This window comes from Pararge aegeria, chromosome 7 (genome assembly GCF_905163445.1).
Source record: "Pararge aegeria chromosome 7, ilParAegt1.1, whole genome shotgun sequence".
Taxonomy (NCBI): Eukaryota; Metazoa; Arthropoda; class Insecta; order Lepidoptera; family Nymphalidae; genus Pararge; species Pararge aegeria.
The window spans coordinates 15,910,065-15,923,619 of record NC_053186.1 but is presented as its reverse complement, the minus strand read 5'-3'; the positions used below and the strand labels follow the sequence as shown (position 1 = coordinate 15,923,619).

At 34.6% G+C, this 13,555-nt stretch overlaps 1 protein-coding gene across 3 annotated transcripts; it reads left to right on the top strand.

The window, feature by feature from the left end:
- The first annotated feature begins 218 nt into the window (after positions 1–218).
- Positions 219–11,353, top strand: LOC120625071 (alpha-(1,3)-fucosyltransferase C-like). Of its 3 annotated transcripts, XM_039891984.1 has the most exons (4): positions 2,854–3,218; positions 6,387–6,566; positions 6,648–7,451; positions 8,344–11,353. In XM_039891984.1, exons 2-4 carry the CDS (start codon positions 6,448–6,450, stop codon positions 8,606–8,608), a joined length of 1,188 nt encoding a protein of 395 aa, XP_039747918.1. In that variant the 5' UTR covers positions 2,854–3,218; positions 6,387–6,447; the 3' UTR covers positions 8,609–11,353. The 3 variants fall into 3 exon arrangements, with proteins under 3 accessions (XP_039747917.1, XP_039747918.1, XP_039747916.1); XM_039891983.1 differs by lacking the exon at positions 2,854–3,218 and adding an exon at positions 219–298 and having other exon boundaries at positions 6,387–7,451; XM_039891982.1 differs by having other exon boundaries at positions 6,387–7,451.
- The last annotated feature ends 2,202 nt before the right edge of the window (positions 11,354–13,555 follow it).

Here is a 13,555-nt window from a genome sequence, read left to right as displayed (position 1 = left end):
AAATTTAGAAATGTTTTTATGAACATACATTCAATTTTCAGATATGTACTGACTATACACTGTTATTATTGTAATAATTTTTTACTATAAAAAAACATACGGAATATCTGGCGTCGCTGCGGTCGCTCTTAACCGTTTTTTTAATAGCGCGAACAAATAGTAGACTCATGTTGATTTTGTGTGAAGGATAGTCTGTATTGATCGCTCGGTGGAGAGTACGCACGTCAAGGTGGTCGTGAGACTACAATGACCTATTGTTTTATAAATAAGTGAATAGTAGTGCTATGTGATAAGATAGGTATAAGTGTATTTATTTCACTTTAACCAACTCACATTTATTTTTAATTAATCTAGCATATCGCCCACGTTTTCGTCACCGTCTATCACGGTTTTTACAGATCCCATGAGATCAGATTTTTTCCTGTAATAAAATTCTGCTTATGTTAATCTTTCCTATAACTCGATGCCAAAAGCCAAGTCGATTTTTTGTTAGGTTAGGGCGTAAAGCAAAGACAAACAAACAAACAGACATTCGCATTTTTAGTATTATATATAAATAGTGGCGTGCATATAGCTTTTGATCAGGGTATGCATAAAGCAGGAAGATGGCATATAAATAACATATTTATAAATTGGTAAACATATTTGTAAAGCTGAATGCACATTATATTGATATTTGCCTCTTATTATTAATAACCTATGGACCCCACACTAGGCGACCTGTATCGTGGAAAAACCTGACCTGGACCTGTATCCTGTTTCATATGGAAAAATCCTAATACTATACGAGTTATATCAAAAAATTAGGCTAGGCAATGCATTTGCGCAAGTATGAAGTGCACGCCATTGTATATAAGTATCTAAATATTACTATGATGAAGTTTTTTTAATTTAACATGTATAACATGTGTTTTTATTTAATATGTATAAAATTAGTTAGTAAAGTGTGTCGCGTCTGTGTATTTCAGTGAGCGTTCGTGGGCGTTTGTGTGTTTTTCTGTGTGTTCGGTTATATGTTGGTTTATGTGTTGTGGGTTTGTGCGTATGTGCGTGTTGGTAAATCCGTACTGGTGGAATAGGGTTTATGTCGTGTTGGGTCGACATTGAGAATAGTTATTTGGGAGTATAGGTAAAGAGAACTTAATGAGAATGTGTTATTGCTTAACGGCTAAAGAAGCTTAAAGACCGAAACAGCATTTATTAAAATCATACCTGGGTCGTCCCTTCTTTCTTATTTTCAAACTGTAATTAATAACTATCTCATTTAAGCTATTAAAATATCACTTACTTTAACGGTGAAAGAAAAATATCGCGATACCTGCATGCCTGAGAGTTCTACATAACAATTTACAAGGTGTGCGAGGTCCACCAATCCGCTCTCGGTCACCTAGTTGGACTACTGACGCCTTAAACCGTTCTCATTCGGTAATGCTTATGATGATGACACTATATAATTGTGTATATTAAAAAATGTGGGCTTAGTTGCGTGCACTTCATACATGCGTAAAAGCACTGCATACCCCGAAATTGCATACCTCGCATTGATAAATTCGATATAGTTTTCGCCTTTACTAAGTAATCGGTGGTATATAGTGCCAGGGATTGAACTCGGGAACTCCCACTTATAAGACTAACGCGCTTATCACTGCGCCAGTTAGCTTGACGAAAAACCTACGAAAATTACATTGATAACAAGCTCTTATCTTATCAGTTATCATAAAGGTTACAACTTCACAAGATACGGGTTTTAGGCGCACGCCAATTAAATTATTCTTATCAGAGTAATCTGTTATTTAAACCAATACAAAAAAAAGAGGGTATCATATTTATGACGGCCGCTTGGCGCAGTGGGCATCGACCCTGCTGCCTATGTCAAGGCTGTGGGTTCGATTCCCACAACTGGAAAATTAATGTTTTTTTAGTGTCTGGCTGTTTCTTTGTATATTATTACTTTTTATGTATATTATTCATAAAGATATTCATCAGTCATCTTAGTACCTATAACACAAGCTACGCTTAAATGTATATATGCATTAAATAACTGATTACGACAGGAATCAGATATGGCATAATGAAAAGATAAAGCATTACAAATGTATTACATACCTATATATATGCATTTTTTTATTAATACAAAAAATCAAAATTTAAAAATTTATTTGAAATCGCGACAACTTAACTTAGCCTAAAATCAGGTTAACCCTCGCCTATAGATTGTTACAGTAATTTTATAAAGTGGGTAAATAATCAAACTTTTGTTAACTATAAATTCATATTTGCCAGATATTTTATTAAATTGATTGGGATTTTACAAATACCCTAATAATTTTTAGTTAATACATAGTTTCCAAGACGCAATTTAAATTATATTTGATTAATAACCAATGTTCATGAGTGAGTTGGTGAGTTGGTGGGTATTTCGATATAGATACGACTGCATTATCGACACACTTCAGTCCTACATTGGACTCGAACGATGAAAAGATACCTCCCGGTGACTTAGTCGCTTATCGAGATGTTTTATATTTAAAAAAAAAAAACACTTTTTAAAACTAAATCAAGTGTAGTTTCCAAAACCAAGCTAAATTAAAAACCTACGCACACGTTATTACTATAACCTACCTACTACCTAGCCGGTAGACAGTAAAAGAGGCCTTTTTATAAACATATTATGAAAGATGGCACTCATACTGACTCTAAAGGTACTCTTGTTACCTTTATACAAAAAGTCTGTAGGCAAAGAGTCCCCAATTTGCGCGCGTCCTAATTCTCCTACGAACTTAACATAAACAGAGGTGATTCACCCCAACTGCTCCAATGACCTTGAGAACGTCAGTCGCCGAGCGTGCGCTCTGCCGGCCCCCGCTCCTCCACAAAAGTGGGGATACGCAAGCTTTCATAACAAAACAAACCACAAACTTGCATCCGTAGGATGGACGCGTGTGCTCGAATTAAACATGACGTTTAAATAATAAAGAAACTAACACGTTTTCTCGTAACCTAACCCCAGTTCGTCAATCCAGAGAACAAGAAACATGGATCGCGAGGGTTTCATCCGTTGTGCGCATGTGCATGACAACACTGACAGTTTAACGTGTTTTCCAATAGTGAGCGTCCTAATTCGGCCGGGTAATATGTGCTGCGAAGGATTATGAACCGTGTGTGCGTGTAGGAAGTTTGAAAATTGCTTTTCAAGTGGTGAAGATTGGAAAATTAAGGTGCGGTGTTTATGTTTACGAAATGTTTTTCTTTTGCTTTCAATTTCACGTTGGTTTCTACGGCGCTGAATATTAGGTTATTAAACTTCATGTTATTAAACTTCATATTATACGTATTAAGAGTACAAAATCATGCAAATTGTTTAATTATTATATTTGTATTTAGCATATAATTACATAGATATTTAGCATAGATGACGCTAGATGTTGGAGGACTCAGGGTCAGTACGTACCTTAAACGAAGCAATTCGGTACTTTATGTAATACCCTATACGGGAATGCCTAAAACTATATTTGTCGCCGGTACCTCGGTACTTAATGGCTTTAACCATGCGTCATAAACATTTAGGTAGGTGGATAGGTAGGCACCTAAAATTTATTATAATTTTTTATTGTACAATTCAATTCAATTCTTGTTTATGGCTTTTATCTGCGGCAACTGGACACAAGGGACTTTGCCAATGTCTTGTAGATGGATGGATTATTTAAAATATGTACCTAGAAATAAATAGTTGTGATTAGCCTGTTAGTTCTTAACCTAAGACAGTACACACAACACAAATATGGATATGCTTATGATAATATGGATTTTTATACACATTAAACTTTAATTTTATTACTTAGAACACAAACATTAACAAACATTTAACACTTAAAGGACGGGGGACATTAGGAGGAAGAACGTCTTAAAGAGGATAAGGTAACTTTGGGACAGTTAAAAAGAATGTGAGTCCTAGTGCCCATATCTAAGCCACACTCACAGATAGAGTTGTCTATTGTACACCTTTTCAATATAAATCAAAGTCAAAATCAAAGTCAAATATATCATTATTCAAGTAGGCACAGATGGCACTTTTGATGCGTTTGTTCAAATTAATTCAAACTCGCGTAATGTTATTATTAAGGAGTTTAAAGCGTATCATTGAATAAAGAACATACAGAATCCTCATTCAGCTATTATTGTTTGCAGTGCACGCGTTGTGTCCAAAACAGGAAACGCACGTCTCACTTTTGAACGCTTAGAACATTATAAAATAATTACTGTCAACTTCTAAATGGTATGAAGTGACTAACAGTTTGTTCGAGAACCAATTCTAAAGTGGAATGGTTTTTAATGCTTTAATTTTAGTCGTGTACACGGTTTCTGTATTCTCTTGATTCTGTGAGGAGAATATTCTTTGTTTAAATGTAACGGGTATTTGCTTTAATTCTTCTTCATTAATTATTATTGGTGTTTGTATAGAGTAATATACACACTGAAATTTCAAATTCTCTTCTCTATCTATAACGACTCCTAAGTTACACCCCGCTGATAGTAAGACGGACGAATAATGAAGTCCTTAGTTATATAAATAAAAATACTATTTTCTAATTTTTAGTAAATTTATTGTTGAATGTGATAGGTATACTTTTTTATTGTATACAATAGTATCGATGTTCTGGATTTTTTTTGAAATTAAGATTTAACTTTCCAGTGCGCTGCCACGTACAAACCGATTAGGGGTAGGTATGGTTAAGGGTTTATAAAACTGCCATATCCCTAAAAGGTGAGCCTGTTACCATCTTAGACTGCATCACCACTTAACAGCGGGTGAGATAAATAATAATAATACTAATATTTTGTTTATTGTTCAATAAAACATAGGTACAATTTACATTACATCTGCACAATAGGTATAACTTATATTAATGTTATAATTAACACGGATATGCAGAAATAAACTGTCCCTAAGCTAGGTATAACACAGGTATGAGATAGATTGCAGTCAATGGCTAACTTTTTGACGAATAAAATAAAAACCTCAATGATAAACGCCCTCGCAATTAAGTATCTCTCACTCCCTCTTCAAAAAACCAGGTTCATAAAAATATTATTGTAGATATGTGACTACTAATAACTACAATATATCATAGCGAATGTTCATTATGTACGTAATTTGGTCTATATGCTATATGTATATATTAAATTTTTTGCCTGGATCATACATTTTTCAACAAAATGCGCACGTTGCTTTGTACCTACCTATTGCGTAATCGGCTTACAATAGATGGCTAATGAAATGAAGCCGGTTTCTACGGACAGGTTCAATTTAGGACGGTCCATTTTCTGACTTTTATTCAATAGGAACTATTCATATACATCGGTACAGTCCATGGCTTACTTTCAGGGATTCAAAATACCGGATCATTTTTGAAAATTGAGCAAGGTTTTGTATGCAGAAAGCTATCATGGAAAAAGAACATACATTTTAGGAAATGCAAGAAACAGTGTTATGTCAATGGTTTAAATGTCTTTATATCAACAGCTGAAAGACACAAGGAACGCATGTTTCAGTGGTCGGATTGATAAGCTAATCATGATTTAAACACACTTAATAAATAAATAAATAAATAAATATACTACGACAATACACACATCGCAATCTTTAAATATTTTTTTGTCTTACAAGGCTTACAATGTTTTTGTCACTTTTAGTGTATAGTTAGTTTTTGTCACTCTTATTAAATTAATAAGAAAATAATAAAAGCACACTTGCATAAAGAAAATATATTTTTTCTTCTTGTTTTTGAACGTAATGAAATAAATGTAAATTACCCTACAAGAGAAGACAACAAACCCAATTTAGAATATAAGAATCGAAAATAGAAATATTTCTTTAAAATATAAATATGACCTAAAATAAACTATTTAAAACTAAATAAAATCAAAAACGTCCTCGAAACCACCGCAGCGAGGCACAGTTCCTAAGATGCTGATTTTTATTTTGTTTTTGTTTTTTTTTTATTACATTTGTTGCTTTTGTTTTTTTTAATCTACCACTCCAAAAATAATGTTTATATTGTAACATAAGTTAGAAAAATATAGTTTATATTTTATAGCAAAAATAAAAAAAGAGCAAAATAATAAGTGCCTTATCACTAAAAAGCAATTTCCACCCATCAAAAACAGCATCAAAAACAGGAATGGTCAGGCAAGGTACAATACACAAGTTTACAAAATAATAGGTACATATTTATCATAATCTTATTCCTTATTCCTGTTAAGACATAATAATTTTAGTAGTATTTGGGTAGTGGTCTTTAAAAGATGTGAGGAGGTGATATTTTCTTGAACGGTTTAGCAGATAAAGTTTTTGCATATGTACTATTAAAACATTTTTGTTTCAGGAAAATGAGCGATGCAATTAGGCTTCTGAAATCTGACTAGTCTGATCATGTGGCGACAAAGATGCCTCGATGTATCCAGATGCGTAGGCGATTTCAATCGTATTTGAGACAAATGCAATCGATTAGATTCTTTCTTCTCATCACATGTATCAGTTTAACGTTCTCCGTGATATGGATCCAGTTAGTAGAAAAACAAAAGATAACATTTTTCAACGAACATATGGTTCACGAAGTTATAAAAAATGTCGCCCGTGATTACAGATATGCGGAGGTATACAGAAAGACGGATAAGCTACCCAGTGGTGTCAAATACATCCTCCTCTGGACTCAATACGATTTTGCTCCGTTCTACTATTTTGGGAATGGCCAAAAGGCTTTCGTGGACAAAAACTGCTCTGTGATTAACTGTTATGTTACGACTGACAGGGATTATTTCAACGGCGACACAACAAAGTTTGATTTTATATTCTTCAATGGACGGAATATTAATCCACTGACTAAATCAGATCTTCCGTTAAACCGTTCGACACATCAAAAGTATATATACTTCAACATGGAGTCGGCCGACAATATTCCAGTTTGCAACAAAATATATGATGATTTCTTTAACGTAACAGCCACTTATAGACTTGATTCTGATATACCAATTCCATATGTCCAAGTTAAAAATACACATGGAAAAGTGGTCGGACCAAATATAGAAATGGACTGGATTTTAGGTGGTGCTGTGACAGATGAAGAGTTAGCAATGAGACTGAAAAATAAAACTAAGGCAGTTGCTTGGTTTGTTTCGAATTGTAAAAGTAGAAATAACCGTCGCGAATATGTTAATAGTTTACAGAAGGCTTTAGACCCCTACGGTTTGAGCATAGACATATACGGTAAATGTGGGCCGCTAACTTGTCCAAGAAAACAGAAGAACTGTAGCACAATTTTAGATAGGGATTATTTCTTCTATCTCTCATTCGAGAATTCTTTTTCGGAGGATTATGTTACCGAGAAGCTGATAACAGCGATGCAGCACGACGTTGTCCCAATAGTTTATGGCGGTGCTGATTATTCCAGGTATGTAGATAAATAATGTCTATTCAATTTATACTCATATTATGAAGAGGTAACGTTCGTGAAGTTTCAAGGGGTAATATCTGGATCTAATGAACCGATTTTGAATACAAATAGCATGGCTTTTATTGCTTTACCAATAAAAGCCACGCTATTTGTGAGTGTTACATGCTATATCATCAACCCGTATTGGAGCAGCGTGGTGGTTGTGTGCTCTAAAACGTCTCTCCTTTAGAGAAACCATATATATCAACCCGAAAAATTGCTGTTTTCATGGTAGTCAAAGTATGGCAGAGAAAAAACGGTCGAACGAAAACGTTTCTTACGAACGCTGCCTATCGATACTTTTGTTTGTTTTAATATACTTTGTTTAATATTGTAAGTTGGAACACGAAAAGTTCACTATCGGCCTCACCTTTAGTGATGAATGGATCATAGTCAGTCACCTTCGGTTCTTGTACGCAGAATGATGATCCGTGAATTACGTTCATTATAACTAGTCCTGCGTAACTAAGTGTGTTTGTTTGATTGTTTGTTATTTTTTTACGCTTTCACTAAGCAACGAATCGTTTGATTTTTGGCATAGAGTTAGTTGAAAGGACGGAAAGTAATATAGGCTACTTTTGTCCTTGAAAACCAAATGGATCCCACGGGATTCGCAAAAACCGTAAAAAAACGCGGACTATGAACGCGGGCAACTGCTAGCTAGTGTGGTGCTGTTAGTGCATAATAATTGGTACTTCAGAGCCAGTGTTCATTACTCAGGTCCGCTAAAATGGTCTAACTTCGTCAAAATAACGTTAAAGATTACCCAAATCTCGATCATCATTTTTTAGCCATCTTGTATGAATATATATTTATAATTTTGTCTTAATATATAATGTCCATTCCACAGGTTCCTTCCTCCGGGATCGTATATAAACGCTCGAGATACCACGCCCAACGAGTTGGCAGTTACCATTGTCGAACTCATGAAATCTTACCAGAAGTACAGCAGGTTCTTCGGTTGGAAATCTTACTACACCTTTCGTGATCCGTCCAATAATGATAACGTGTGTGCAGTTTGTGAAGCGCTCAATGAGGAGTCGATGGAAAAACCAAAATATTACAAACAATTCCGTAGTTGGTGGTTACCGAACTTTGGTGAGAGGTGTAGATGACATAAACAGAGACGCTGCGATAGCTGTAATGAAATTAGTCTTTTACATATAGATTTACAAATGGAAAAGTTAACTCCAAGAGGCTAAGGTTTTAACGAGCCAAATCTATGTAATCCTTAATATTAAGTCTGAAGCCTGAAGCCTGAAGCTAATAATCAGTTAAATGCAAAATCTTCACATTTCAGATTTAATAGTTTCCTTATCTACAGGAATGAGTAGAAAACTGATAGTACAGCTAAATTAAATCTGTTATTTAAAGATTACATTTAGAAGTGTTATCTTTTCTACTCAATCCTGTGTCGATAGCTTTAACTTTTTTGCTTGATCTGAAGATTTTGGATTAGACTTTTTCTATAAAAAAAGTTTCAATTATGGCATGGAGATCGATTTGTCGGTATAATTAGATCTGTCATCGATTTAAATTCTTTGATTAACAATACGTTATTGTTAACACTTGGATGGTGGATGCTGAAATTCGTTAACACTTCAACAAACATAGGTAAAATATATATCAGTAGTACAAACATTATGACGAGTTATATGTCGGTACTTTGAAAATAACTTGTACAACTTGTACTTGTGCAAATGTTTTGTACTCAGAGTGGTGCTGCTGGTGTCTAGAGCTAGATACTACTATTCCCTCTTCTGATTCACTTTATTCTGTATTGCTTGGTGCTGCATCCGTATCATTTTAGACAAGTACTGTTTACTTTAAAATGGAGCAGAGATGAGATGCCAGTTTCAACCGATCCGTCTATTCTTTAATTTTTTATTTAATATACCGATGATTAAATTTTATAATTGATGTACAGGTCACTCTGTTAAGTAACTTAAAGTTTACTCTTAAATGATTTTAAGTTGGTGCTGATACACTCAATGGTGCTAATTCAGTTGTACCGGCACAAATCTCTAAACTAAACGAAATTGATGGGACTAAAGATACTGCTGCCCTTTGAAAATTTGTCATTTTTTTTTTTCCTTCGAATTTTAATCGATTTCGATGGTAATAAGCGTTAAAGTCCTCTTGCCCGCAGTCGAGCAGCGTACGGTGTCTCTCATATTAAGAGAGAGGAGACCTGTACCCAACATCGGAACAATAACAAAAAAAAAAATTAAAACGGTTTTAATTTTTTCGGTAGAGTTTTTTGTGCCCTTTAAAGATGATAGTCTAATTAAGCGCGAGCGAATGAAAAAAAAAACAATGATTTTTTAACAGTTGAAATTATTTTAATAGATGAAGAAGTAGCTTTTGAGTTAATCCATCACAAACAAATGTAATATTAGTAAGACTAGATCTGTTAATTTAGTTTTGTTGAGAGATTTGTGTACAGCACCAGTTATATGTCTTATTATTAGATTGGAGAAAATCCAAAATTTTTCTTTTCTTAAAAGTAAATCAAGTAAGACGATATAAGTTGCTAAGGTTATTTTCTATAAAGTCCTTTTTTTAATAAATTTAATAATTATTTCTTTATGTACGTACTTAATGAACATTGTTGAATGTTGAATTTACATAAACTTAGATTGAGTAGAATATTGTTTATTACGTACTTACAAATGACCTAGAATTAATAAAATGTAAATAGTACTTAATATAGTATGCCCAATTAAAAAAATTCCAAGTATTCCAAAAACTCCATACCATCGCTGAAATACATATAAAGTGGACAACGGGAAATCAAATCCTAGTCGTAGATCTTGAGATCAAAAAATATACAATAAAATTTCATATTCTACCATTACATCGATACCAAAGCGATTTAACCTTGGGTAGGTTATTGCCTAGAGTATGTGACAGAGCAAGTCCGCGGAAGTACCCTCACCATGCTTATTCTTGCTACCAAACAGCGTTGTAGTATTCCGGTTGTAAGGGCATGGTGCCGGTGTGGTTACAGTCACATGAGGCTTAACACCTATGCCTCGGTTCGACAGACAAAGGGTGGGCAATTTATAAGTCGCGTTCCTTGCATGCCCAGCGAAGAGTTGCTCTTTTTAACTGTGTATCCACTGTGGACCATGCTTGGTCCGTCAATTAGTTATTACTATGAAATCAGTTCTTGAATTTTTTATAATAGTAATAATGAAAAATCTGGTTCGGGACCTAAGGTGCTTGAATGGCGACCCCGCAACAGTAAATGCACAAGCGAGTCGCTGAAAGCCGCTGGAAACATTGACCTCGGATTTTGCTATTCCTATATCTAGCAGAGGACCTCATTGAAGATGATGATGATGATGATGACGATAGTAATAATTGATGATGAGATGTAAAACTTTTCTGACAAAACTTTTTCCAGAGATCAATGCTTTTAGACAAATAACTGTACAAAGATTTCATAAATAAATACAAAGTTATAACTATTATCAGCTGTATTCACGTTTAAGGTTAAATGGCATCAGCAAAAAGGTTATGGTCCAAGATAATATTCAAACAGTAATTCACACATGCTATAACGCATTTAATACCCGTGTAAAATTCAAGTTATTAAAATTAGGGTTGTCCATTTTATAGGCTACTTTAACATGAAAACTGAAATAATACAGACATGAATTTAAATTCAAATTCAAAGTTTATTTATTTCAAGTTTAGGTTTTCTATAGGTAGGTTTCTTGTGAAAGGTGAAAGCGGAGCCAGATCCTTCGAAGGAACCTTCTAATTAAGAAATTCATCAATTGTATAGTAGCCTCACTGTTTTATATTTATGTTTTAACACATTGTTTAAACGTTTGCATTCATCTTCATCATCATATCAACCCATTACGGGCCCCCTACAGAGTACGGGTCTCCTCCCATAATTAGAAGGGGTTAAGGCTACACAACGCTGGCCAGGTGCAGATTGGTGGACTCCACACTCCTTTGAGAACATTATGTACAACTCTCAGGCTTGCAGGTTTCCTCACGATGTTTTCCTTCACCGTCGAAGCAAGGGATATTTAAATTACTTAAAACTTAGAAAAGTTAGAGCTGCGTGCTGGGATTCGAACTCGGCCCCGGAGGTGAAGTTGAGCCCAATGCGCTATCGCCGCACCGATCCAAAATGACATTACAAAAAAATTGGAAAATGGGCGGATTCCCTAACCCTCGTGTACTTTACCAATCTACAATAGTGAACTGTAATAATCCAGAAATTTAAGTGATAGCTATGATGTGCTTCAAGTCATCTTCTTAGTTTAAAAGAAGTGGTTCACCATGTTCAATGCTACTACATATTAAGTACCAAACTGTGATCGCACCTTTAGTTAAGTGATTTATACATTTTCCTCTATTGATAATCTGAATCGGCGGACTAAAATAGGATTTGTGCATCTTATTTTGAAACGCAAATCCGTCCACAATTCACAACCACAAGCAGTCTTGTAAAATAAAAAACTTATTTGCGACTATGAACCTATTGAAATGAGGTCCATTTTTCTATTACGTTACGGGGTTGCGGTTCTCAATAACGACTGCACCTTTGCGAGCATTAAAATCATAACCTAAGCGTACCTACAAGAAAGCTACTCGTTATTTATTTTGCTGGGGCCAACTTAGATCACACGTAGGTCTTACTGTACTTGCCTACCTACCTCGTTTTTTTAGCTAGGGGCCTAGTGTGAGTTTTTCTACCTACGTTTACTTATTTGATTGCGTAAAAGTTTACTATGATTATGGAATCATAACAAAGCCAGCCACCTTGAATTTCTTCAATTGCAATACTGGGAAATTGTGGTGTCCACTCTTTAGAATCAATAAAAATCTAAATCTCCTTAACTTTTACGATGAGTAAACGTAGCTTGGGTAGAAAATCTTACTCTAGGCACTCTGTAATCTGTACCTCACTATCACCAAAAATAAAACCAAATAACTTACTGACCCACCTTTAACCGCTAGTATTATCTTCACTCAATTTATTTGTTTTGATATGAAATTCGTGTATACATTACTTTGTACCTAATTCTGATTTACTATTCAAAGTTTTAATTCTAAGTAAAACATAGGTTTAATAATTAATACTTTGTATTTATAACAAAATGATGCTTTTTTGTGATACCTTCAACTTGGTCGTGTCTATCTATGTATAAAATGTTGTCTATAAATGGTGTAAGCTCATGTAATATTTGCTAAGGTTTTGATAATAGGACTTTGTTGAACTTATTGTACATAAAGGTTTTAAATAAATAATTATACTTACATTAATAAGTCAGCACCGTATGTATTTATACATGGTTGTAAGGGTTTACCGTATAAGTACTTATTAGGTTAAGATACCCCTAAGATTAGGGGTATAGGTTTAGTAAACTGCCATACCTCTTCCAGGTTAATGCCCTTTCAGCTTTAGCCGGGTCCAGTAGGGCTAGTATGCCCGCCACGTGAGAGTTATGTCTAAACATTATCTCCTTTATCTCCGGTGACCGGATCCATATCAAATTCAAATTCAAAAATGTTTTATTCATGTAGAATGAAGCGTTCATACATTTAACATGTTAACACTTATGTTAGTTGATGGTGATAACTGCATCCGTTAACTTAAAACTAAAGCTAGGAGGGTTCCAAACGCGCCCTGGTCTAACAAGAGCCCACGACAAACTTAGTCAGGTGTTTTTTTTGCTATCATCATGTCACAATCGAGTTGATGTCTAGCTATTTATTGTACTTAAAAAGCAGGGCTATACAGGTGCATTTTACTTTGTTATAGCGATTTGGTTTTCGTAAACAACTCTACGACCCTAAGTAAAAAACCGGTATCTGCTAAGTTCTGTGCAACTTACGAATAGTGTTACTTACTGAGTTATCAAACATAACTTTGCAAATCTCTATAGAGGAATAACATTTTGAAATTCTTTCCTCCATATATTATAAGGTTAGATTTAAGCTTTTAATGTGGATGTGATGTCCATTTACGGCTACAGATTGACCGATACTTGAGAGCCTGTTGAAAATGGTGCGGGCGGATTATTTATACGGGCATA

Bases quoted from the DNA above. Each gene is read 5' to 3' on its own strand.
- LOC120625071 (XM_039891983.1), top strand. From the start codon at position 6,448: ATGCCTCGATGTATCCAGATGCGTAGGCGATTTCAATCGTATTTGAGA. The intron at 7,452-8,343 runs GTATGTAGATAA...TCCATTCCACAG, and splicing joins GGCGGTGCTGATTATTCCAG to GTTCCTTCCTCCGGGATCGT.